The sequence below is a fragment of the Crocodylus siamensis genome, chromosome 7 (genome assembly GCF_052110815.1).
Source record: "Crocodylus siamensis isolate JL-2025a chromosome 7, ASM5211081v1, whole genome shotgun sequence".
In the NCBI taxonomy this organism is placed as follows: Eukaryota; Metazoa; Chordata; order Crocodylia; family Crocodylidae; genus Crocodylus; species Crocodylus siamensis.
Window position 1 is genome coordinate 47302900 of NC_143401.1, and position 26278 is coordinate 47329177.

General features: G+C 42.2%; 1 protein-coding gene across 2 annotated transcripts in view; it reads left to right on the top strand.

Moving 5' to 3' along the window:
* Nucleotides 1–26278, top strand: part of CABCOCO1 (ciliary associated calcium binding coiled-coil 1) — a 155187-nt gene that overhangs the window by 32470 nt on the left and 96439 nt on the right. For both annotated transcript variants that reach the window (XM_090057454.1, XM_090057453.1), the window contains 3 exons: nucleotides 4308–4417; nucleotides 13077–13246; nucleotides 18633–18777. In XM_090057454.1, the coding sequence (XP_089913580.1) occupies nucleotides 4401–4417; nucleotides 13077–13246; nucleotides 18633–18777 (332 nt within the window). In that variant the 5' untranslated portion in view covers nucleotides 4308–4400. The remainder of the gene's footprint in view (nucleotides 1–4307; nucleotides 4418–13076; nucleotides 13247–18632; nucleotides 18778–26278) is intronic.

The following is a 26278-nucleotide window of genomic DNA, read 5'->3' on the forward strand; positions in this document are numbered from 1 at the left end:
GCCCTGAAGAGGTGGAGAGGGGGGTTGGGAAGAGAGAGGGGAAAGATGATGGTGCCTAGGCAGGCTGGGTTGTGGGCAGCAGTGCCCATAAGGCAGGGCCAGAGGAGCCTATGGCAGGAGACCCATGGTTTAGTGTCAGGGTGTGAATATTAGATGCTCTCTGGCCCTACTCCTCTGGGAGGTTACCAGTCCACACAGGTGAGAAGGCAGTTGGCCAGGGCTTCACAGTTCTGGACAGCCTACCATGATGTGGGGCCGGGGCCACACACATTATCAGGAGGTTCGCTCTCTCCCCCATCTCTACATTGTGTGTGCTCATGGTGCCAGGCCCAGTCTGTAGTTGAAGTGCTTCTTCCAGCAGTCCAGCTGCCCACTATAGGACCTCATGAGCCAGGGCCCCTACAAGGATTGTGGGGATGATGCCGATGAAGAAGTCAGAGACCCTAGGAATATAATGCTCGCTTTCTATTACCCCTGGGAATGGGAAGCTGCACAAGAGGCCATAAGCATTGTCTTCATCGGTTGCATGAAAGTCAGGTGCTCAGTTGTTCTTCCAATGACTTGGTTGTTTGTGTGTGTGAGTGTGTGCGTGTGTGCGCGTGTGTGTGCCCTGGATGCCTGGGTTGTGTGTGTGTGTGTTCCTCACACACACATACACACACTCTTGCACAGAACCCAGGCATCCTGGACACTCTCACACATGCACACAGAACATAGGCATGTGGGGTACATGCACACACCCACACACACCCCTGCACCACAGAACCCAAGAATCCAGGACACATGCACACTTCGTGCGCACAGGCTTGTGGCCATGAAGGTGCATAACAATACGAGCTGCTGCTGCATCAGGTCCAGGTGGGTATCTGTGATGTCCCTGCCAGCCAATCAGGTGGCTTGGCCTTTTGGACTTTGCTCAGAAGTCTTTGGCAGCCCAGGGAGCCCCTCCCCTATCTGCTGCCCTTGGGTTGTGCAGGCAAGCTCTGTCACCCCCTTGCCCCACTCCCCACCCACCTCCCCCGGGCTAATTTGTTCTGCTTCTTCCTGACCTAACATTGGGAGCTTAGTAAAGCTCGAAAGTTAGAGCATTTCTGCCTCTTGAACTCCTCTACTTGGCCTCTGTTACTATGTTTAGTTGGTCCTTGTTAGGTTTAGGCCACAGTCTTTACCTGCAGTATAGAACATGCTTTACATTTTTAAGATGTAAAATAATGTTTAAATGGTAGTTATAATGTACATGTGCATATTAAAGTACATTATGTGTATGTTATCCATGGAGAAATTTCACTTTAAACTGAATATAAGTTTATGCCAGTAACTTTGCTTTCTTTATTTCTAATAATCAAGCATTCTGCTTGACTGATTGCAGTTTTCATTTCATTAAAAGTGTTTAGTATTGTTTTTAATGAATAAATATGCTATTTTCTGTCTTTATAAAATACTAGTATGTAGAGTTACTTTGTTTTTCTAACTGGGTGATGCTGTTTCAATTTCACAATTTGTTTTACTCAAATCACTTCATTTAAATGTCACTGAACATGACATGGGACATGGGAATGGTTTCTTTTCCCAGTAAATATATTGTAAACCATTAAAAAAAAATAAAGGCAAACAATGGGACATCACTCACTCTGCCAGAGACACATTTTTATGTATTTATTATTATTTCATTGTTTTTGTGCTGATAGATTTCATTACTATGTTGCACTTGAGACATTTCAATAGTTGGATTCAATATAAAGTAAAAAGTTTAAATATAGGGATCAGAGGTCATATTGAACCAGGGTATGTCTGAAAGTACAATAATGCTGAATGGACAAATGCTTGTGTATCCAGTGAATTTTTGGCATTGGTTGTATCCCACAATTTTGTTTTCTGCAGACTCAATGAACTGCCCAATTTCACTATTTGCAGGGATAGAATTCAGTCATACAAGTTAATGGCGCAACCAAATGGGTTAATGTAGGTTTATAGTGGCACTGCTGAGTCTCTTTGGCCATAAGTAGAGTTTAGTAGAGCGATACTTTCAATATTGGATTGAAGTATGGAAGTTTGACACAGGAACTGCACTTCCTTTAGAGACTATTATACCTTCCTTTTTTTGTAACTGAGCATGAACCTTATTTAAGCTGCTTGTTCCTGTCCCCCTTAAGGCAAAAGAAAAATCCTATGGACTTTAGTAATACAGAATCAAATCTCAGGTATATAAAAATGCACACAATCCATGCCTGAAAATTATTTGCTTGGTTTCAGTACAGGAATATTCAAACATATTAGTAAATCCTGTATTTTGCATAGCTATTCCATTCTGAAGCTTTGTAACTGTATAACTTACATTATGTAGGACCTTGTATACTTGTATCTGTACGTGATGCTGTACTTGGTTTGATCTTATTTAAGTTTGCATCTGAACATTACTGGTTCCTCTACACTCACTCCTGGTTCATTATCAGCAACAAGTCTGACCAGTAGTGTAGATAATCTAGCAGGTAAATGTCAAGTGTAATCATGGATAGTTTCACTGATGATTTTTTGTAAACTTTAATTGACCTCTTATTTTATTTTCCAAATATTGCCTAACAAAAAAAAAAATACTTATTCTTTCTAAATTTTCCCCTAAAGTCAAACTTTACTTACAGTAGAGTTAATCACATGCACAATCCTTTGTAGGATTGGGATCAAAGTGGTTTACTCTGCTTGTTTGTCATGAGATACTCCTAACTAAACCCAGTGAAGCATTTTCATTTATTGATTGAATTTTCTTAAAAGAAGTAAATAGCACGTGTATTCATCATAAGTTTTTGTTTGAATATGAGAGAACTATATTTAATTTTACAATATAAAATCATCAGAATTAAGTTCTCAGTGGCTCACAGCAAACATGTAGAGTGTGTGTGTGTGTACACATGCATGCACATGTGCATACACAGCCAAAATGGCTTATTTTAGGTGTTGTGGAATTTAACACAATATAGAGGATTTATAATAGCCTAAATCTGTGAATTTTCTGTATCTGCATATTTGTTATGTATTAAGGCTGTATGATGCTTCGGGTGCTGATTCAATTTGCAGGAGATTTGGCCCTACTTGGTGGCCAAATCTCCAAATCTGAATTGAATCAGGAGACCAGTTAAAAGGTATGAATTGATTAGAAGCTCTCCGAATCTTTTCTGAATCGATTCAGAGAGCTTCAGAGATATGGGCAGACTCCGCTTGCTGCCACAGGGAGCTGGACCCAGACTCCATGCTGGTAAGTAGGGGCCGGGGGAGGGGAGGTTGAAGTAAGGGAGAGGGGACCTGCCTGCTCCCCCAGTCCCCCTGAGTGCCCCCGCCCCTACCCACTTTCCCAGCCCACCTCCCAGCTGCCCTGCCCAGTCACAGCTCCTGGCTCCATAAATAAAAGCCCCCACTCACCAGCTGCCGCCAAGCAGAGGAACATTCCCCACTACCCTGCACTGTCTCACTCTGCGTAGGGGGCTCTACCATGAGCCCCTGACCCCGACCTGCTCAGCTGCCCCATGGCTGCCCTGCCTGCCCCAGCTCCCAATCTTTTTTAAAAAAAAGTCCCAACTCACTTCTGCAGCGACCTTAGGACTTCTGGGGGCTCATGGCAGAGCCCCCCCATAGCACAGGGCAGTGGGGGGCAGCAGGGATCAGCCCCCCCTACCTGGCAGGAGCTGGTTAGTCAGGGCTTTTTTTAAAGGGCCAGGAGTTGGGGCAGGTGGGGTAGCCATGGAGGGGCTGGGAGAGTGGGGGCAGTCTGGGGGCTCGTGGCAGAGCTCCTCATGCAGCAGGGGGGCAGCGGGTGGTGAGTGCGGGCTTTTTTTGTTTGTTTTTTTAGGAGCCAGGAGCTGGGAGAGGAGGTGGGGCAGTCACTGAGAGTGGGTGGGGATGGGACTGATTCAGAAATTTGGTCGGTTCGGCAGTGGCCGAATCTCTCAATCAGAAGCAGCCGAATTAATTTGGGACACTGATTTGAATCACTGAATTGAATTACTGTCTCCCGAATTGGCCGAATCCGAAGTGAATACTAGCTGTTTTGCACAGGACTATTATTTATACAGACATCTAGTTTTATCTTACATTGCCTATGTTATAATACTGAGTTACCAATTAAACCTGGTTTAAGACAAGCAAATTATTTTCAGGCATCCTCGTAATTTCTGTCTCTCCCCCAGCTTCATTACTGCATAGTATTGCTGACATAAAATTTCCTTTCTGATGTTTGGTGAATTATACCTTTATGTACATTCTGTAAAATACCTTGGAAATAAAAGAATGTTGTAAAATAGCATACTTTTTTGTAGGAAGAAGGTCAAGATCAAGATACTATAACTGGAGAGATTACAGCTTGGAATTTTCTTTCTGAGACACAAATATGTGTTTTGTCTGAAGAAAATATGGAAGGGGTTCAAAAGTAAGTATGTAATAAATAAAGATAATGCTCATGCTTGTGTTTGGATGAACCAGAAATTTTGTGCATCCTATTTTTGGTAGTCTGATATTGAATATATCAGGTAATAATTGTGATATTTGTCACATGGCACAGTACTGTCTTTATAAAAGGCTTATATTAAATCAGATTCTGAAAGTGAAGGCAAGTTTATGAACATGCTGTCTGCAACTCTCACTGTAATAGTCATGATTATATTGAAATTTAATAATCTCATTTGCAAAAGAAATGGATAACACGAGCTGTAAGTTGTGTGAGAGAATTATGTTTAAATAACTGGTTAAATCAACTCCAGTAGCATTGATTTATGTATGTGGGCAAAATGGCATTTTTCTGAAGAAATATAAGCTCAGTTCATGATGATTTAGTACAATTTTGGGGAGGTGTAACTGGATTTCATGAAAATTGTGCAGCAAATGAGAAATCTCTAAGCTGGTAATTCCATTCTTTCCCTATATTTCCAAGCTCTTTTTATTTCCCTTTCATCAGCTTAGATTTTTGTGCTTATATTTCAAGAAGATCTGAAAAGATCTATTGAAATACCTGTTGGGGGGGTTATAAAAATGCTCAGTATATCAGTCTGAGCAACCCATTGATTTAAATGTGAGTAGTTAGACCAACAATGAACACTCTTAGAAGTCCCAACTGCTGAGTCTTGATAAAATTTCCAAAAATAGGTTTCAGATTAAAACTGCACTATAGAATATACATCTGCAAAAAAAAGATGTAGGGCATGACAAAATTTAACCCTTAAGAAAGGTGTGAAAATTTGAATGTTAATGATACTTTTGAATGCTAATTAAATAATTATCTAGATAGCAGAGGTGATAATTTATTAGAATTGTGTATTATTAGATTCGCAAAGCTTTGCAAGATATAATAACTTTATCCTCATGCACTTCCTGTGTATTCCTTCTGTGTTAGAAATTTGTTTCCATAGTTTCCTGGATAATTTTTTTTTAAAGGGTTTAAAGTTAGATGGATACCGAGATGTGCTTGGCTGAAGAAGAGGAGCCAGCTTGAGACTTCTGAAAAGAGTGAGGGCCCCACGTCTGACTTGAGATATCCTGTTGTTACTGTTTATTATATATCTAAATATGGATTTAGGAGACCAGATTAGGGTGTCTAAAGTTGAAAGTATTGACCTTACTTTGTATGATTTTCTAAGGTGCCTAAATAACTGAGAAGCTTATAATGATAACTTATTTATAATGAGTGTCCATTATAAGTCCCGTAGTAGCAAGTTTTCTAGCAAGCTGAAAGTCAGTGGGACTTGTGCTCACAAGTCAGTTCAGGATATTTGAAAATGCATCTCTCAGTGAATAAATGCTTGGTTTACACAACACTCAAAAGATGTACTTTCTTGCAATATAACCCCTTTCTGTTATTTGCTATGAGGAAAAAATGTCATCTATTGGGACTTATTAGGAAAACTGTAGAAGAAATTTCTCCATCTATCATTAAAAGGATGAAATAGGTTTTTTAATTGTTGTTTTCCCTTATCTGATAGATCTCCTACCTGTTATGACAGAGACTGAAATATATAATTCAACTGAGAATAAGATTCACTATAAATCTATAATACATTATCAAAATCTCTCATCTAAGATTGAAAAAGAAAACTTTAGGGAAGGTCTTTTGTGTTTTTCTCAGTTTATACCATATTTTTATTTAATATCACATGCTTCCAAAAAAGATGTGCTCCCATTATTTTGGAAGGAAGATGTGGGTGAGATAGGAACTTTCTGTTAAGACAAGCTACCAGCCAGGCTAGGTCTCACACCCTTTCAAAGGGTTCTGAAAAGAGTGAAAATGGTAGCAAACCCTTATCTCTTTCCTCTAAAAATTTTTTTTATGTAAGTTCCTGTAAATAATAAAGTGTTGTTTAAAGTGCTGATATGATATGCTCAACCAATAGGAACTGCGGATTCCTTAGCAGCTGAGAGAGGGTTAGCACTGGACTCTGTCTCTTCTGTTTGCTGGGCCAGAAAGAAATAGAGCCATTTTGGTAGCTATTAGAGCACAGCCATTAGAGCACTTGCTTCTATTCCAGTGGCGAAAATCTGCTTTCCCTGCTTAAGATGCACTCCAAATTTGGAGGGCTGATTTTGGGGGTCATGGTGGAAGATGCTTATGGTATGTGATGGTATATAGATACTTTTATAGGTATATTTTATGCTGTACTTGACTGAAAACACAATGCTTCAAGGACATTTTATGCTCAACAAAGAAGTATCAGTATTAAAACTTCTCTTTCTAAGCATAATGCATCTTTTCCACGTAGAAAAAGTTGAAAAGTATGCCATTGTTGGAGTTTGAATGCTGGAGTCGGTGGACCATAACTGTGACTGTGTGTGGCAATTCCTGTGTTTTATAGTGCTGCCAACTACCAGAGTATCTTACTGTCCCCCATAAAAATCAACAGTAGTAACAAAGATATCTAACATATGTGTATTCTCCCATCATTCTCAAATACAGTTGTTAATTACATAGATTACAGAATATTGAAAAGATGAATGTTGCAATTCTTAGCAATACCATAAAAATCTAATTCCTTAAGAAGTACTGATTGTGAAAGCTTGATGCTGGTAGAAAGTTAAAAAAAAAGGATATGAACTGTGACAGCTGAGAGTTTTATGTCTGTGTGGTGAAGGTAATTCCTGAACACCCTGTGAGGATTAGACCGGGTATTTCTTGTTGTTTGTTCATGCATTGTGAGCTGTATGTTGCCACTAGGAGTTTAATTAAAGTAAATGATTAGTGAGGCCTTGAAAGTAGTAAGGCCTTGCATGTAGTGACATAGTTAAAATTAACCTTATCAGAAAAATGCAAAGGTTTGTACTGCTATTTATCAGCCATAAGGAAAGTTGATAGTGTAAGAGTGAGAGTGGCTGTGAGGCAACAGCATAGCTCAGAAGTTATAAATTGGCTAGCACATCTGGAAATCAGCAGAAGGAAGATGCAGCATTGTGAGAGAAGCTACTAATTCAAAGATTAGCTGCTGACCTGAATTCAGTGGGCCAGTGGATCTTGAGGAGCCCGAAGACTGTATACTAGGGTCCTTCCTGGTACTCCTCGGACAGCATAGATTGGGAATGCCTGACTTCGCTGAGCTTTATAGAAGAGGAAATTGTCATATATCAAGCATCAGAGTGGACTGCCAATAAGTTGCCAACTCAAATTTTTATTATCTGTCATTGTTGTTTTGTTATACTATGCATAGTTGTGTGTTTGTTAAGTCAATAAATCTTTCTTACCTTTTTACTCCTGACCACACGCTCTTAATACTGAACCCTCCCACTAGCAGCTGGGACAATGGACTGTTTCAAATTGTGTAAAGTTGAGTTGGTCATATGCCACATCCATTTCAGCATATAATTGTTTTTACTGTCCTGTATAAACAAAGGTGCCCAAATTTATCATTCAGAAGAGAGGGATACATGTTTTAAACAAAACATAATGGATTACGTTCTTTATAATGTTATCTAGCAAGCCTTCAATAAATACTACTCCTCTTTTCATATTGTTCAACAAGATAACTCTCTTGGCAGGGTGAAAAACAGTTGCCTCTTGTTAGGACTGTGAGTACTGGTTCTTAAATGTGAAAGAATGGAGAGCAGAGAAAACAGTCTCCTTTTTTGTGGGGGTAGGGGGAGGAAGTAGAAACTATTATCAGAGGTTGACATCCTAGTTGACAACCTTTTATGCAAGAGGCTAAGGCAGTGATTTTCAACCAAGGTGCTATGGCATGCTGGGGTGTCTTAAGATTCTTTCAGGGGTGCCAAGGGATATCATGTAATGTCAGCACTGTTAAATGTGCAAACATAATTCATGAGCTAGTCCCTGAGATTTCAGAGAAGAATATCCATAGTGTTGTGATATTTCTGAACTCTTTGCAACAGAAAAAATGCTTTAGCATTTTTCTGTAGTAAAAAATTAAGTGAAAACTAATTGCTGACACTTTCTGAGGGGTTCCTTGAGTCTAAAAAGATTGGGAAGTACTAAGCTAAAACTGAGTAAGTATGAAATCTAAGTTATCTTTAAGACAATGTTGAGGTTATATTGGCAGAATTATAAACTGAAGTCTTTGGCCCTGCCCCTCACTAATCTAATCATGTGGATAAATAAGGAAAATATAAAAAAGATATGCCTAATTCTGCTCTATAAGTTCATAGACATATGAACACTAAGGGTGCACCGGTAAAGAATTTTAAGGCCGATACCGATTTAATTGCTAATATGCAAGGTTCTCCACCTTGGGAAGAAAAACCAGCAGCATCCCTATAGGTTAGGCAGTGCTACGCTGGCCAGCACTATGGATGAAAGGGACTTGAGGGTCATCATTGACCACACGATGAACAGGAGCCTTCAATGTGATGCTGTGGCTAGTAAAGTGAGCAAAATGCTGGCTTGCATCCATAGATGCTTCTCAAGCAAATCCTAGGATGTTATTCTCCCATTGTACTCAGCCTTGATGAGGCCGCAGCTGGAGTACTGCATCAAGTTTTGGGCTCATGAATTCAAAAAGGATGTGGAAAAGCTTGAGAGAATCCAGAGAAGAGCCACGTGCATGATCAGAGGTCAGAAAAACAGAACTTACAATGACAGGCTGAGAGCCATGGGGCTCTTTAGCCTGGAAAAGCGCAGGCTCAGGGGTGATCTGATGGCCACCTATAAGTTTATCAGGGGAGACCACCAGGATCTGGGGGAACATTTGTTCACCAGAGCACTCCAAGGGATGACAAGGTTGAACAGTTATAAACTCCTGCAAAACCATTTCAGGCTGGACATAAGGAAGAATTTCTTCACTGTCTGAGCCCCTAAGGTCTGGAATAGCCCGCCACTGGAACTACCTTGAATGCCTTCAAGAGAAATTTGAATGCTTATGTTGCTGGGATCCTATGACCCCAGCTGACTTCCTGCTCCTCGGGCAGGGGGCTGGACTCAGTGATGTTCCGAGGTCCCTTCCAGCCCTAATGTCTATGAAATCTATGAAAATCCTACACCCCACTTCAGGTGGGCGGTGCCTGTCCCTGCTTCAGGTGCTGCCCCACTCCCTTCCTCACCATGGGCACCTCAATCTGCCCCCATTGCACACCTTCCCACACCCCTTTCCCATAACTGACTTTCCCTGCTGTAGGGCTGGCTGGGTACATGCTGCGGCTGCACACATTTATCAATGACATTATCGGCCACATCAGCCAAAAAATGCTGATTGTTGATGATGTCAATTTTCCTTTTATCAGTGCTGATATGATATGGACCAAAGTATCGGTGCACCTCTAATGAATATGGTACAAAAGCATAACTTTTTAAAGGATTAACTCTTCCACCTTAAGCCATTAGGTCTTATGGATAGCATAATAGAAAAGTTTCAGAAATTTTCAAAAGTGTCCAAGTGACTTAAAATCTTACATGCTGAGGTCATTTTGGAAATAAAACATCAACTTCTAAGTCCCTTAAGCACTTTTCATAGCTTTAAAATTAATAGCAGCAAGAGCAGCAAAACTTGTGAATTCAAAACTTATATACCAATAGGAAGTGATAGTAATGGAAGGCTGTCCTTCATAATGGAGAGAAATTATTAAGAGATCCCAGTAGACAAATATTGCAGGTTTGAGAAATTTGCTAATGCTTAGTAAAGGTTGAAAACCTCCATAGGTTTAGTCATGTCAATTGCTAGACAGCTTATGGCAATATAAAATTAAACTTTGAGAAAAAAATTAGGATCAGGAATTTGAAGGAACCTCTGAGAAAAGAAACTAAAATCAGAAGTGATAATAGAATGCAAGTATGGCATTCAGTATGGCATCTATTAAAAGGCTAATATGTTGATTGGGTGTATTTAAACCTATTAAGGGAAAGAATACTGAAAACAACGTTGTATTGCTAATTGCTATGTACTCCTGGAGTAATATGTCCATTGGTTATTTTTTTTTAAGAAAGAAAGAAAATTGGAAAGTTTCAGGTAAGAAAATCAGGCACATGTTTCATTAGCTGAATAATATTGAACAGTTACTGAATTTCACAGTATTTTTTGAAGTTTACTCAATGGAACATTAAAAAAGTTAATTTCCCCATTTATAGAGCTGGGCTGAAATCAGCTTATTTGTTCTATTTTTCAAATTAATTATTTGAAGAATATTACAATATTATTTTTCTTTGTTCACTAAGTTCTAAGGCTATATCATACTGCAAACTTCTGCCTACAGTTATCTACCTTTCTGTGCAGAGTGGTGGCTCCACTCTCTCTATGATCTCATACCCACAACTCCATTGGAATTGCATTGCTAAAGACTTGACAGGGAGTCTGTGTAGGGTAAAGTCTTCTGCTAGTGCATGGATCAGGAATAATACCTGCAAGGTATGGGCTTGTCTGTAGGGGTAGAAGGAGACCATGAATAGCCCTCAAGGTGACTGGTGCCCTGAAGCAGTGATGGTACCAAGGGGGGCCCTGCTTAGGGCATTGAAAAACAGGACTAGGTTGAGCTGGGTATGGGAGGGACTCACTGGCCAAGGCAGGATAGGGCTTGCTTAGGGACCCTAGGGCAGCCTCTCTTGTACAACAGAAAAAAATAACTCCATCAAGGCGTGGCAGGAAAGAGTAAAAGGGAGGGTACACTGGGGAGCTGAGTGGGGCAGAAGCTACATCACAGCTGCCCCAGGGTGTGGTTCTGTTGCACACATTTATTCCTGAATTCATGGGAGACTGTTGCCTCCTGAGTCGGGGGGGGCACTTGCCCCCCAGCAGCCAGTCAGGGACAGGGGGAGGGGAGTCCCCCCTGCTAGTCACATGCGCTGACACTGAAGTGTCAGTGGCACACCAGGAAGGGCCAGAGGTGAGCCTGGAAGTGCCAGTGGCACTTTCCCTAGCACCCCAACTCCACAGCCGGCACTTTCAAGGGGGGCACCAGCGCTCCCACCTGCCACCCTTGCTCATCACGTAAGCAGAGAATGCTGCCTTTCAGGGTGTCCACGAGCACTCTCAGGGGGTGCACCCCCTATGCATTGCCACTGCCTAAGTCATGTGGTTGTGATGTGTAACCTCAGCTATGCTTTTGGGTGTATTTATGACTGTGGAAAGTGGAGCTCCAGCTCCTTTAGTTGGTTCATATGAAAATGCATTTACTATATTTTCCTTTCTACCCTCCTTTACTTAAATTAAAGCTCTTTCTTGACTTTTGAGCTATGCTTCACTCAGTAATTTGTAATTTTGGATCTCCTTTATTTTTGTTATATATTTACTCTGAAGGAGAAATATGGCTTTGTTATTTTATTCCTTCCCAAACTTCACCCTAAAGACAAGAAGAACTACCCTCATATAAAAAAGAAGTTCTCAGCTGCCTCTATTGATACAAACATTAAGTCACTCACACCATCTCTTTTTTGAAAATGCACATGAATACTTGAATCAAGACAAATTTTCTTCCCTCAGTCAACATGGAGGAGAACAGGTCTTGTCTTAAAGTTGAGTACTCACCCAGGGCAGGGCAGTGGCTTAGCTTTGGGTCTAGGGCTGAAGCTGGAGCTGGGCCACGGTAGCTCGTGGCAGGGAAGGGGATGCCTGGTAGGGGTAGCATAAGGAAGACTGTGTGTTGGGGATAGAGGGTATACAGGGGAGACTGCGCAGTGGGGAGGTGCATGGGGGAGACCTGCAGTGCGTGGCTTGGGGAGAGTATGGGGATGGCCATGCAGCTTACCCCCTCTTCCTCCCCTGTTCCTTTCCTTCCCTTTAGCTTTGGCTCTGGCTCTGGAGCTGCCACTGCTGCTTTTGGGCTAGGCTGGGCCAGGGCTGGGGTCACCAGTGCTTACTGTCCTGGAGGTGGAGCCAGAACTGAAACACTGCAGAAGATATGCAGGAGTTGGGGGTGGGGGGTAGGTTTTGGGAGGGAGCAAGCAGAAGATGGCTATGCACAGGCACAGTGGGGTGGGGCAAGAGTCAGTGGGGACAGGCACAGAGAAAGCAAGGCATGGGGGTTGAGGGGCAGGATTTGGCCCCTTGCCTCCTGCCACTGCTTTTCCCATCACAGTGTTGGAGAGAATGAATTGAAGACAAGCCTCCAGTAATTAGATTCTGTATGTGGAAAATTATAACAAATTAAAAAATTTCTACACATAGAATCTAATTATTTGGGTGTCCTTTTAAATTCGAAGTTGTCTTGGATTTGGATAAATATGGTCATATCTATAAATTGTATGTTAGCATATTTATATACTGCTTTTTAAAAATTTGTGGATTTTTTTTCTAATTATGGATCTGTCCTCTAATGAGCACTAATATACAAATTAGTATAGCTGACTCCAGTCTCAGGAACATATCTGTGATTGCTAACAGAATAAAGGTGTAACAGTTGTAGCAATATCAAAGGATACCAGTATCTGAACTGCATGATTCTGTATCACTATTAGGTAGTAAAAGACCTCCATGGATAATCCTGCTTTATTCAGGGTCAAGTTTAGGGCAGTTTAGCTAACTTGTATTGCTACAGAATCATGGAGGCATAACAGTTAAATCATAAGAGCTGCTGCACACTTTCATTTAAAGTGATTAAAATATGTTTGTATCCATACTGTAAGAATATCTTGCTTAATTTTGTACCTATTATTCAATTATATCCCATAGAAAACTAGAAGAGTTCCTGAATTTTAAGCAACTAAAGACATCTTTGAAAGAAGCTGTCATACTAGACTACTATCTGTTGGGATTTTGGTGGGCTAAAGAAATGAATTTCAATCTTACTCAACTTTCGGGATTCATGGCACTATTAAACTTTTTGTTGGAAAACCTCAGCAGTAAGTATAATTTTAAAAGTATTTAATTAAATTGAAAATGAGAATGTTCTCTAAACTAATTGTTTTAATAAGTTCTTAATTTTTTATTAGAACTAATTATTGAAAGATTGATTTTCCTCAAGAGTATCAGTCTGCTGTGCATTGTACATGGATATAGCTCTTGTTGAATGCAGTTAAACTTTGGTTAGAGGGTATGACAGTTTGTTCTAACAGACTGTCTCTTTGTTCTTTGTGCCTTGCACAGTGGGACCATGGTCCATGAAGAGTAGGGTGCTGTCTTGATATAAATAATAATATTGATAATAATAGAATAAGAGCAATGAAATCGTGAGTTCCAGTTCCAGTGCTGGCAGTGACTCTTTGTAGCCTTGGGCACATTTGAGACATTGCTGTTAGAGACATTCAGTTCAACCTGTAACACTAGGCTACAGTACAGTAAGTGGAATGCATTCATTTCATCTTTGGAGGTCAGCTTTTAAACAGATTTCTGAATGTCAGATATGGTGTTTCTGATAAAGTATATAGGCTTGCTACAGATGTATGGGCTAAATATACCAGCAACATGCAAAAATGAAAAGTGATAAGCACCAGAAGAATCTAAATATCATGGAGTTATGAAGAAATTTGGAGTTGGGATGAAATTTTCAAGGAAGTGTGTGTCCTTGGTCTGTGAAAAATGAAAAAGACTCATAAGAACATAAGGAGTGCCATGATGAAGCAGACCAATGGTCGATCCACCTGTAAATGACTATGGCAGGGGTATATGTTTTAGGGCAATGATGCCCAGCCTTTACACCCTGTGGGCAAGATAGTGCTGCAGGGTGTGGGGTAGGGAGGGGAGAAGGGTCACTGTGGATGCTTGGGGGAGGTAGGGAGTGACCGTGCTGCAAAGCAGATGGGGGGGATGGGGCATAGGGAGTGGCTTGACCATGGTCTGGCCATATGTGGGTGGCCCAACCTTGAGCCAGATGCATGGGGGGGAGGGGAGAGGGATTGGGTGACAGGGAAGCAGCTGTGCAGTATTAGCTGGGGCAGGGCTGTATCGAGCTACATGGAGCTTGGTTATTCGGCAGTGGGGAGGGGTGGTGGCACTCTTCTGCTGCCAAATTTTCCACCCCGTGGGGGTTCCTGTGGGCTAGATGCCATGGCTTTATGGGCTGGATTTAGCCTGTGGGATGGGGGTTGAGCAGTCTTACTTTAGGGGGAGAACATTGAATGAGGTATATCTAGTGATATATTTCCTGTTTATTCTCCTGTTTGGCATCTAAACGTATTATTTTAAAGAAGACAGAGAATACATTTCTGAGGCTAGGAACAGATGTCCCTGGACAACAGATGTGCCTGTGTTGTCCTGAAATGGAAATTTCTCAGAATTGGTGTGTACACACATTGTCCTTTTAACCAGGGCTTGGTGAGCGGCTGAATGCACTGCCACTTTTTCTGCCATTGATTCAATGATGCAGTCCTGAGATAACCATTCAGATGCATTTTTCAGTGTTCAGATTTTAGCAGCTAATTTATGTAAAAAAATCATTTTTCTGGACATGCTGCAGCCCATGGTGGAACAGGACTTTCCTTACTTTGGGTTGCCACAGGCTGTACTATGTCCAGGTATCTGGACTGAAAGCAATGAGCCTCTGTTTTCTTGCTTGGCAAGGAGAAGGAAGCTGCCATTTTTAAAGACAGAGGACATAAACTGGATGAAGTGATGAAGGAGGAGCAATGTTGGACAAGGAGTATGGAGAGGCATGAAAACTGAAGTGGGGTTGACAGGGTAGAAAGAAAAACTGGGACTAGGAAACTGGAGTTGAGGGGGTGACTAGCTGACAAGAAGACAGGAACTGGGAGCTTGGTGGAGATGGGGACTCATAACCCAGGAATCTGCTGTTGGGTAGACAAAGAGATTAGGATTGAGAGCTAGGGAGGGGGAAAAGGGTGAAGCACCCAAATTATGGAGATTGTCATTGTGTGATTTTTTTTTTAATGTGTTTCCTTTACAAAGAACTAAAGGTCAGGATTAGCAGAGAATTAAAGCAATAAGGGAAATGAGTTTGTTATTATACCAGTAATAGATATTCACACTTTGATCTCTGGATTCCTGATAGCTTAAACAAACAAATAAATAATTAAAGTATTATTATTATTAAAAATAATAAATAATTTTCAAGTGCATACTTGTTGTGGTGGTGAATAGAGTCCATATAAATAATAATAATTGTGATGTGTAACCTCTTTTTCTAAAGTTTGAGGGACTGCAGAAGAGATTATGAAAAATTCATCATGTTTCTTTTTGCCATTCTAGTCTTTGCAAGTTACAATGTACGCCTGGTATGTGTATTTTAGTATCAAAATCCACAATAACTTGTACTGGCTAGCAACAAGCATTAAATTCCAGTGCTGCAAATTTCAAGGAGCTTCTTCTTTGCACCCTTCTGCTCCCATGGCAGACAGGTTCCCATGCTTTTGCTGGATAGCTACACTGCCTCCTGCCCCACACAAACTCTGAGTCACCCAGAGATGTGCTTTAGGCAGGGGGGATTCTCCCACAGCTGGATTTGTCCAAGTCCAGGAAGGTTCCAGCTGCAGGACAATGCAGCAAGATCTCCACAGGACTTCCTGACAGCTCGGTGCTGGGTGGACTACCAAGGAGTCAGGGCAGTCCCTCCCTCCTTCCGTCCAACAGGAAGGGAGGAAGAGTAGGGCATTGGAGGGTACTGGGGGTCCTCAGGAGCATACAGCTATTCAACTTTTCCCAGGAAAAGAGAGATCTTTGTTATTAGAAGTATTCTCATTTTTTCATGGAAGGTCCTGTTGTAACCTGTGCATAACCTTGGGGATATACAGACATTTGATGAGTTTAGATTGAATTAAAAATGGCCACCCAATCTAAGGCAAGTCAGGATGGGGAGAGACTAGTGGGGGAGAGGGCTTGGGGGGATTTCTTGGGGGAGAACAGGAGGGTTATTGGGGTCCATGGGGAGGATCAAGTGGCTAGCTGGGTCCACAGGGGGTATTGAGGAGGATGGTGGGATTCATGAGGGGAACCAGAGGGGGGCAGGCAAAGTCCACAAGAGGGATTGTGGGGGTTGAGGGGCAAGTGGGGTCTGCAGAAGTATTGGGGGAGCAAGTGGGGTCCACACGGGGGGTTGTTGGGATCCAGGAGGGTTTGGCAGGATCAGGGGTTTGTAGGGTTTACAAAGGGCTTGGGGGATGGGGGAAACTCTCTTCCCCACCCCCTGGGACCAGGAGGTATTTTTAGTTCCCCACCCCCTCAAAAAATACTTCCTCTTGGCAAACTAGTTCCCTGAACCCCACCCTTCTCCCCACCCTGACTTCCTTCGTCAGCTCCTGGCACCACTGACTGCTGGTACAAATGACTCCAGAAGCGATTTGTGGCATTTGGGGTGGGGGGAGGAGGGGGCGCTGGCTGGTCTGGAGTTGGGGGGAGAGGCTGGGAGCCTAAAAATACTCTGGTGCTGGGGGATGGGGCTAAGAAAAGTGCATCTCTGTGGCTGGGGCCAGCAATTGGGTTTCCCAGGCCTAGGGGTGTGCTGGGAACTATACAGAAGTTCAGTTAGATTGGTCTCACCTCACCCAGTCTAAGTTACACTACTCTGAGGTACATTTAACTTAGATTGGGTTGGTAATTTTTTTAGACTGATCCAACTTAAATTTAGTTCACACTTAGATCCACCTAACTAGGGGGTCTAAGTGTAAGGGCTGCACCGGTGTGAACCAAGTTAGATTGGGTGGCCATTTTTAATGCCAACTAACCTCCTTCTAACCTCCCCAAACATCTGTATGTGCCCATAATGACAGAATAGGGGATGTCTTCATAGCTGTCACTTCTGTTTCCTTAATCCTCCGGTTACTAATTCAAGTGTAGGTATACTATGGAAGTAATATTCATTTTCTATTGTGTACAATCTTAAGAATTTAAGGAAAACTAGAGTTGTGGGGAAGAAAAACAGACTTCAAAATCAGGTCCCAAAAGTAATTTCTGAAACATAATGTCCTCCAGTTTACATCCATGTAGTTCAGTTTACTTGAAGAGGGCTATTCCTAATTGATAATGAGTGAAAGAGGAGGGAATCAAACCCCAAATTGGTCATGGGCAAGGAATTTCTGGAGATAAAGTAATATGAAACTTTTTTTCTATGCTTTATATCCTCCACAAACTAGATAGCGACTATGTCTCTATCCAATTCTCTTTGAAGTTTGAGGAAATTTGAATACTATATTACTGTATGCAGTGTGCACCGAGGATTGTAAAAGTTAAAAGTAACTCAAAGAAATGTACTGGTTGAATGAAAAAGGAAAAACTTGAAAATACTTCCTTAGAATAGGATGATATCTACTTTTTAGTACCTCCTGTGTTTTCATTTGCTGTCCTAATATTCAGTTTGTTCTTTCAACTCTATTATCCAGTGAGAGAATTCCTTCTAACTTGTTGTTAATGCCTGCTCTGTAACTGAAGACACACTGTATCCAAGACAGACATATCCTGATATACAGATTTAGTTGATCTAGTTTTTCATATTATTGATTTCTGTCCCCAGTAACCAAAATTAATAACAATACCACCAGATGTATCAATTGAAAGGACTTATCCAGGCTTCCACAACAAAAGATATTTCTCATTTCAACATTTATTTCTACAGTTGCATGCTCCCAAAATTCAGACATGTAGGAGAAAGATCTGTTACACTGTGGCCTGTCTTAAATGGCCAAAGGAGAAATTTTCAAATGGCATACCTAACTTATATAACTTCTTATATGATTTAGGTGCCCAGCCTTCCTTTGTGTCATTGTAAACCTCCACTAATTTGATAAGATTAATAAAAGTTTAACATGGTGTCTATGTTGATTTTTGATTCAAGTACAAAGTAAAATTATAATCAAGAAGGATAATTTGTAAATATATCTAAAAAATGAATACACAATTGTGTATGATTCTTCTATTTCTTATTCATGTTACAATGGGCTGTATCAAAAGAATAGTCCATTACAGTACGTGAGCAAGAACAGAGACATTTTTAAGATACACGTCTTTATATAGACTGCATCTAGAATTAGAATCCAGCCCTGACTTTCTGTGTTTTTAATTATGTAAGATATTTGAATAAGTAAAAGATCAACTCAGAGATTTGAATACATCACTGCTCTTATCCTTACAGTGGTTACTGATCATTTTGTAAATGTGAATGCTAATGTTTGAGGTAAGAATAATGACAAGAAGCAATAATGTTTGTTCAGGAGGTTTTTTTTATATTCTACATGGCTTCAAATACAACTTTTCAAGCCTCGAAGTCTTACAACATAATATGCCAAAAAAAATCTATCACATTTTTGTTTAGTTTTCTTTTTCTTCTGAATTGCTTTGTAGCCAAACATATGACACTAGAAGACAACATAAAAGAGCTTGGGAGAACAATGGTTGGAATAGGAGAACCTCGTTCAGGAAACAGTGGTGACTTAGATTTCTTCAGTGTTGATCAAGCCAAGGCTGTAATCAGTTACTTGAAAATCAGGTATTTTTTTCCAATTTCAGTTATGTTTGTATTATTACAATAACATTAAGGGATCTGTCAGTAAAATGAGGTGAAGTCATTTCATTAGACATGTTTGTACTTTGCCACAATCTCCTACACACAAAATGTAAAAAGGGAAAAGAAAAAAAAAAAAACCTGACAAAACTGAAGATCAGGATTCAGATGACAGAAACTAAGGAATTCAGATTTGGATTAACACTCTCTCGGTTCATGATGTTTGGAAGGTTACCTGTTTTGTTTCTTAGGGCCTTGTTACATGTTGTACTTTGAGTTGCTCAGATGTTGATCAGTGTTAGTGCTAGCTTGAGTTTGGGCAATTGCACCTTAAGGCCAAAAGCCCTCTCTGACTGTCCTTGACCTGTATAGCTGAGACTTGTAACTAGAAGGCTGACAAGCAAGGGTCTGACTAGCAGCTACAGCTGTATGTTGCCACTACAGAACTAGTGAATCAGGAGAGGCATCTATTCCTGCTCTAGGTGATGGTGGGGGTGAGAGATGGGTTGGGGATAGGAATATGCAGCTAGGAGGCAGAGGGATGGATAATGGGATGGAGATGGATAATGAAAACAGGAGGTGGAAAGGAAGTTGGGGTAGGGCAAGAGTGGTGAAATGAAAAGTCAGCCACTGAAGGGTAAAATAAAGAGAAATTTAAAAAAATAATTTAAAAAGAAATAGAGGAAGTAAATTTAAAGGATGTCTCATGTTTTAATAAATCTCACGAGGGCCCTTCCAACCCTAAACTTCTGTGAATCTGTGTAAATTAGGATTTGGGATAGAGGTGCTAGTAATGCTTTCTAGGGTAGCTGAGAGGTGGGAGCAGTGAGGGAAGTTACTTTTCGGGGAGCCACTGCCTCTGCCCTGGGAAGGAAGCCCCAGCTTATAGGGACCTGATCAAGCCATTAACCTTGTTCTCCCTTCCCCTTTGCCCCCTAGAACCCACTCCTGGACCCATGTCCTGTGACCTGGTTAACTGGCATGTGCTCTGCAGGGTGGGAAGGTCACACCTCTAGAGACAGGAGGGAAAAGTTGGCTTGGTGCCAGACACCCGCCCCCAGCAGTAATGTTCAGGGAGTAGAAAGTTTGTCCACACAGAACAGGAGGGTGCGGGAGGGAACACTGCATCTCGGGATGCTGGGGGACTGCAACTTGAGTGGCTCATCTCTGGGGAATGGCAACACATTGATGGACTATGAGCTGGATAATACAGGTCAGAGATAAACCTGCCCTGCAGTGGCACCATTTTAAGCCACCTAAAGTGTCTTTAAAACTAGTTTCAGGTGTTAATGTGTTAAGAGTTCAGGGAGTAATGTGAATTACTGGATAATATAGCAGAAAGTTTTCACTCTTTTTTTGTGAGTGAAAGTGAGTGAGATGGAGAGTGGAGTGTAGAAAGTAATGTTAATGAGTCCATTAAAAAATGTAATAGTGTAGAACCCAGTCTGGCAAGATACTAAATCACATACAAAATCTTTAAGCATTTGAGTGCCCCTGTTGCCCTGAGTAAACTTCTCAGGTGCTTGAAGTCGCACACTTAAGTCCTCAGGTACAAGGATATAAGAAAAAAGTGCTACTCATGAAAATGATGAATTTTGAAGTTATAGGAAGTACAGTGTTTTTATGGGAGAGTCCCATGAATGGATGAAGAAAATGAGTAACACTTTATGTAAAATGGCATTCTGGACAGTAGCAGCATGTTGCTTTTCCCAAACAACCTATACAATGTATCCATCTCTGGCAAAAGAGAAGCGAGTGCAGTCAGTAATATCTTTTATATATAAAAGGAAACAAATATAAATTAGAGCCTGGCCCAGCTTTCACCCCTGTGCAAAGGAGTGAAAGGGCAGAAGGCACTCTTTGCCATATCACTGCCATACCACTGGTGTTGGCACATGATAGGTATTAGTCTCCCCACAGCTGCTGTATCCATCCACCTTTGGAAGGGGTGGGAGATAGCAGAGAGTAGGGCTGCGTGAAATTTCACCGGCTGTTTCATTTTGATGCTGTTTTGATTAGTTTTGAGCTCAAAACAGCAAAATCAAAATGAAATGAAGGGCTTTGAAATGAAACGAGGGCAATGAAAATATTCTGAAAGTTTCGAAACATTTCAAATTTTGAAGCTGAAGCTGGGAAGAGAAACAGGGAAGGAGGGGGAGGGGGAAGAGGGGGAAAGGACTGCTCTAATATTGACTGTGTAGCTGGCCCGTGATTGTGGTCCTTCCCCAAGGTCCCTTCCAATCACAGGGATTTGAGGGAGGGATAGGAAAAACAGCATAAAAAGCAGCATTATTTGAACTGATCAGCTTTCTGCCTTGGAGTCAGTTACTGAGCTGTCTTCCAGAAGCTGAGCAGCTTTAGACAACTTGCTAGCCTAGTAAGTGGGATTCAGCAATACCTTTTGCTTTAGTTTCTATACTCTTTTATTTTGTTATTATATTAATTGATTGATTCCTTTAAATTTATTCCTCCCCAAAAATCCTCTTTTTGTTTAGTCTATTTTGATTCTTTTCAAATCTGTGCTTTCTCTTACAGTGTGCATTCCATACACTGTGCAGGGTAGTACAGCATAGTTATATTGCATATTATAATATAGCATTTATATAGGAAAACACATGCATAAATTTATATATTTTATTATATTTATTACATAAATACATACATACAAACATACCTACATATATTAAATAAATACACATACATGCACTTATCTACATATATTACATAAATCAGATACATAACATTTCAGAAGAAAAGACAGATTTTCCAGCACACAAAGGCAAAGACAAGACACTATGAAACACACCATGAAGTGTGCTGGAAAGGCAGCTGGGAAGTCTTCAGGGAGGGGTACAAGAGGGGGTGGAGGGAGAGCTGTAAGTTCCCCTCACCCCCAACCAGAGATGCAGCCTCTTTACTACAACAAGCAGGCATGAAGCTTCCATTAGTTGTACAGGCAGCAAGGAAAGGGGAGCAATGCCAGTGCCACTGCCTGTGCCTGAGTCTGCATTGCCTCCAAGAGCACCAGCCATAACCCCCGCATCACCATCATGACAACAAACAACACCAGCAGCATGACAGTCTCCTCCACCTCCATTTCACTTTCAATGCTGAGCCTTCCAGTGTCAGAGGAAGAGCTGGATCTGGATCCAAGTGCTATATCAAGGGAAGGTCTGGGGAAGGAGAGGGAATCAACTGAGTTTGCGCTCCACACCCCTCAAGTTTCCCTTAGAGCCAGGTCTCCTTCAACAAAAGACACTTCAGAGGAGGCTGAGATAGAGGGTGTGGAGGCAAGCGGCTCAGCTGAGTCTGCTCCTCCTGTTGTTGTGCTTCTGCCTGCTGAGGAGGGGGCAACTGCAGCAACCACACATGCACCCGCACCCCAGAAGAGAGTAGGTAGTGTGGTCTGGGATCATTTTTAGCTGGTAGATGATTCCACATGTGCTTTCTGCCTGCACTGCTGAGCCAGAACCACCTGGGCAAGGGAACACAACACATGAGCACCACAAGGATGCTGATGGATCTCTGTAGGCACCACCCTCCTGCTCTTGCTCCTCTTCAGCCTGGAATCAGTGGGAGTGTGCCTAAAGAGAAGTCCCCCACTTGCTCCAAAACCCCTTGTTCCCCCAAAGCAGAGGGAAGCCACCCTAGAACAATGGGGGAAAGGCAGACAGAAAGCAGGGCACGTTGCAAGGGAGAGCAAGATCACCCAGAGCATTGGGGAGATGCTTGCAGTGAATGGCCAGCCCTTCTCCTTAGTTGAGCACCCAGGGTTCAGGCAGCTCATGGCGCTCGTGGACCCATCATACCAAGAGCCCGCATGTACCACCACATGATGGTGGTATCCTCCCTGTATGAGGCATGCAGGGAGTACTTGAGGGAGGAGATGTGTAAGGCAGGTCTGCAGGTGGTTTTACGTTTCACCTCGAACATCTGAAGTAGCCAGGGTGGAGATCATGCATACATCTCCCTCACAGGGCACTGGTGCAACCAGTCAGGCTGTTGGTGGGCTCTCCTTCAAGTTGAGGTGATGGATGAGTCCCACATGGCAGCAGAGATCATGGGAGCCATGAACCACTTGGTGCAAGGGTGGCTTGTTGGGCAGGGTGAGCTCACCCAAGGTTTCATGGTCACCAACAATGGGGCCAACATGTTCAAGGCGGTCCATGATACCAACTTGGTTGGCTTCGCTGTGTGGCACACAAGTTCCACCTCATTGTCAGGGATGCCTTGGAGGGGGACAGGGCTGCTGGTGATGGCACCAGCACCATTAGCAAGCTCATTTCAAAATGCAGGAAGATGGCAGCTACTTCCACTGCAGCATCAAGGGGGCCAAGATGCTGCGAGACAGACAGACAGACCTGAGCATCCCACAGCACAAAATCATGCAGAATGTGGAAACTCAGTGGAACTCCACATACCTGTTACTCGAGAGGCTGGTGGAGCAACAGAAGGCCATCTATGAGATGGCCTTGCTCAGGGAGATTAGGATCAGCAGCCCCCTTAACAGAGATGAGTGGGATACCATCTCCCAAATGTTGGGGTCCTCAAGCCCTTCCCTGAGGCCACCAAGACTCTCAGTGCTGGTGATGCCCTCCTTAGCCAGAAGATCCCTGTAGTGAGGGAACTTGAGAACCAAATGGAGGAGTTCCAGGGGACCAATGTTCCTGGCTGGGGCAAGCCACTGTCACCAGACTTGCGGGCACTGGTGAGGTGCCTGAAGGAGGGCATCAGGAAATGGCTTGATCCCTTGTGGTTCAGTATAGTACATATGCTGGCCACCATGTGTGACCCAAGGATGAAGGGCAGCATATGCAGCAGCCAAAGTCTGAATCAGTCAATGGAGGTGCTGCTGGTAAAGAGTCAGGGAGGCAGAAGAGTGGAGGTAGGGGGACGTGGAAGAGGGGGATTCACTATCCCATGCCAACACATCATCCACCAGCCAGTCTCCTTCTCCACCACAGGTGCTGCCAATGTGGGCCAAGGGGATGGCTTCCATGGTGGGGTCCAGAGGCACCAGACCCCACCATCAGGCAGGTAGTGCTTAGGCCTTGGTGGCTACCTATCTCACTGAGGAGGTGGAGCCCCTGGTGTGTAACCCCTTGGCCTACTGGGCAAGCCACAGTCAGATGGGGCCTGATCTGGCCACTGTAGCCTGGGAACACCTGTCCTGTTCATCCACCAGTGTTCCAAGCAAGAGGGTGTTCAGTATTGCTGATGATATAGTGGCACCCCACTGCACCTCCTTGGATCCTGGTTTGGTGGAGCAGCTGGTGTTCCTGAAGGTGAACCTCCCACCGCTAGGGTTCCCCAAGGTCCACATACAGATGGAGTGAGTACCACCCTCCTCACATCATCTGAAACTATTTCCTTTTTTTTAATTTGGCTTGCCTTCACAGCCATTTAATGCCCTATTCTCAGAGCTGGAGTGTGGAAGAAATCAAACTTCGCGTTGTGGTTGAATCAGAACTGACAGAGCCAGCTTTTCTTTATTTAAGGCTATACTGTGATCACAGGGAGAATTCCATACAGCAAGGGGAATCTCTGTTTGGGGGTGAGGGGAACTTACAGCTCTCCCTCCACCCCCTCAAGTCCTAAACTTGCAAGGTTCCTTGGCTTTTATTATGTCTTGTTCACCTTTTTTTGCTTTGTTATTCCTTTCCAGAGGTTTCACATGAGAGTTAAATGTGTTAGGGTGACAATATTTTGGATTTTCAGGGAGCATTGAATCTGCAGCTGAATACAAAGCTTTAACCTGTGGTCTAGCAGAGCTGCTGACCACAAGGCAGAATGATAGTTAAGCCAGCCATTTGCTTATGCTAAGTAACCATCTTAACTGTGTCAACCATTTTCTAAGAAAAAGCAGCAAGTGAGTCTGTATAGGTCTGTGTGCTGTGAACCAGCTACAGGAAGCAACAAGATAAGATACAAAGGTCTGAGGAATGTGGAAGTTGGTACAACATGAGACAGAAAAACAGATTGGAATGTGAAAAATGACACGTAACTGGTAACAGAATCCAAGATGAACATATGCAAAAAGGTGAATGGTGATTTGTGAAGAAGCCTCCAGAAGCTTCCACGTTTTGGTCAAAGTTCTCCCGTTGACCAAAGAAGAGAAGTCAAGATCTTAGACATGCGCTCTTAGCAAAAAGACATGTAAATGAGTAAAATGCATAGGAAATTCCGTGCTAATGAAGCAAACAGTAAACAGAGGCAGAGCTTAAGATGGGAGGAGAAGTGGGTGGAACACAGGAGGGACAGAGGTAGAATGAATGGTAATGAGCATAAACCAAAGTGTATAAATTTGGGAAAAGCTACTGTTTGTTCCTGCTCCCCGTGTTCATAGACTGGGCATCTGTGAGGGAGCTCGCCCGAAGCTGTCTCCATTCTGAATAAAGCTGTTGTGAGCAATGTGTGCTGGAGTTTGCTCCCTGTCTGCTCTGGCTAATGAGCAGTTGGACCATCGTCTCCCTAGTTGTTGGGCGCTGCATGGAGTCCGGGTCTAACAAAATGTTCTTTGTGTGAAAGATCACATTGGTCTTGGGTAACCATATATTCATACTGATGAGGTCTATGAAGTAAATCTTGTACAGATGTTAGTGTAGATTAGAAATCCAGTCCTACTTCATTTGAAATGTCAGAGTCAGTGAGAATCGGCTCATGTCACACAAATTTATCAACAGAATATTCAGCTGGCTATCAAGCCTGCTCAAAAGTTAAAAATCCTTCGGAAATGACTGAGTAAGCACATGTACTACAAGTGCCTATACATACTGAAGCACATAGCATAGAACTAGTTATAAAATGTGTTACTTCAGCAAATGATATAATTTCTTTTAAATTATATTGTAACACTCCAGTTTTGTCAAGGCTGTTTTCAAAAACATAACTGTGATTTTTATTACATTTTAATTAATGCGGTATTATAAGAGTTTTCTATTTTTCTTTCACTTGATTGATGTTAAATAATAGGGTTATGGGGGGGGTTGTTTACTCAAAATAACATGCCATGTTTCAGTTCAGATCAAATTTTTACAGTAGAGCTTTAACCCATGGGATTTATAATGGAAATGGGGACAAATGCTTAACTATACTGGCACAAACTGTGCAGCAGCTATAATGACACCTTCAAGTTTGGTGAAAGGTGACAGTTATAATCTTTTTCATCTTGTCTCCCTGGGCAAACACACATCAACATATCTCTTGACATTTTCTTTCAGGAAAGAGTTGAGCTAGGAAAATATGTCAGTGTTAATCACCTTCATATTCCTACATGACATCCTTTAAGGTCTTTAAACACTTGCTTACATGAGTAAAGATACTTCCGTGCAATTGTTAGTAATAACAGGCACAAATATATCACTGTTGTTAACAACAGAAACAAGGAAAAATCATGTTAACGTGCATGTTGTGTGTGTGTGGGGGGGAACCTGTTTGAGGATTAATACTGATGTTCTACAGTCTATATGATTTGATTTAAAGACCA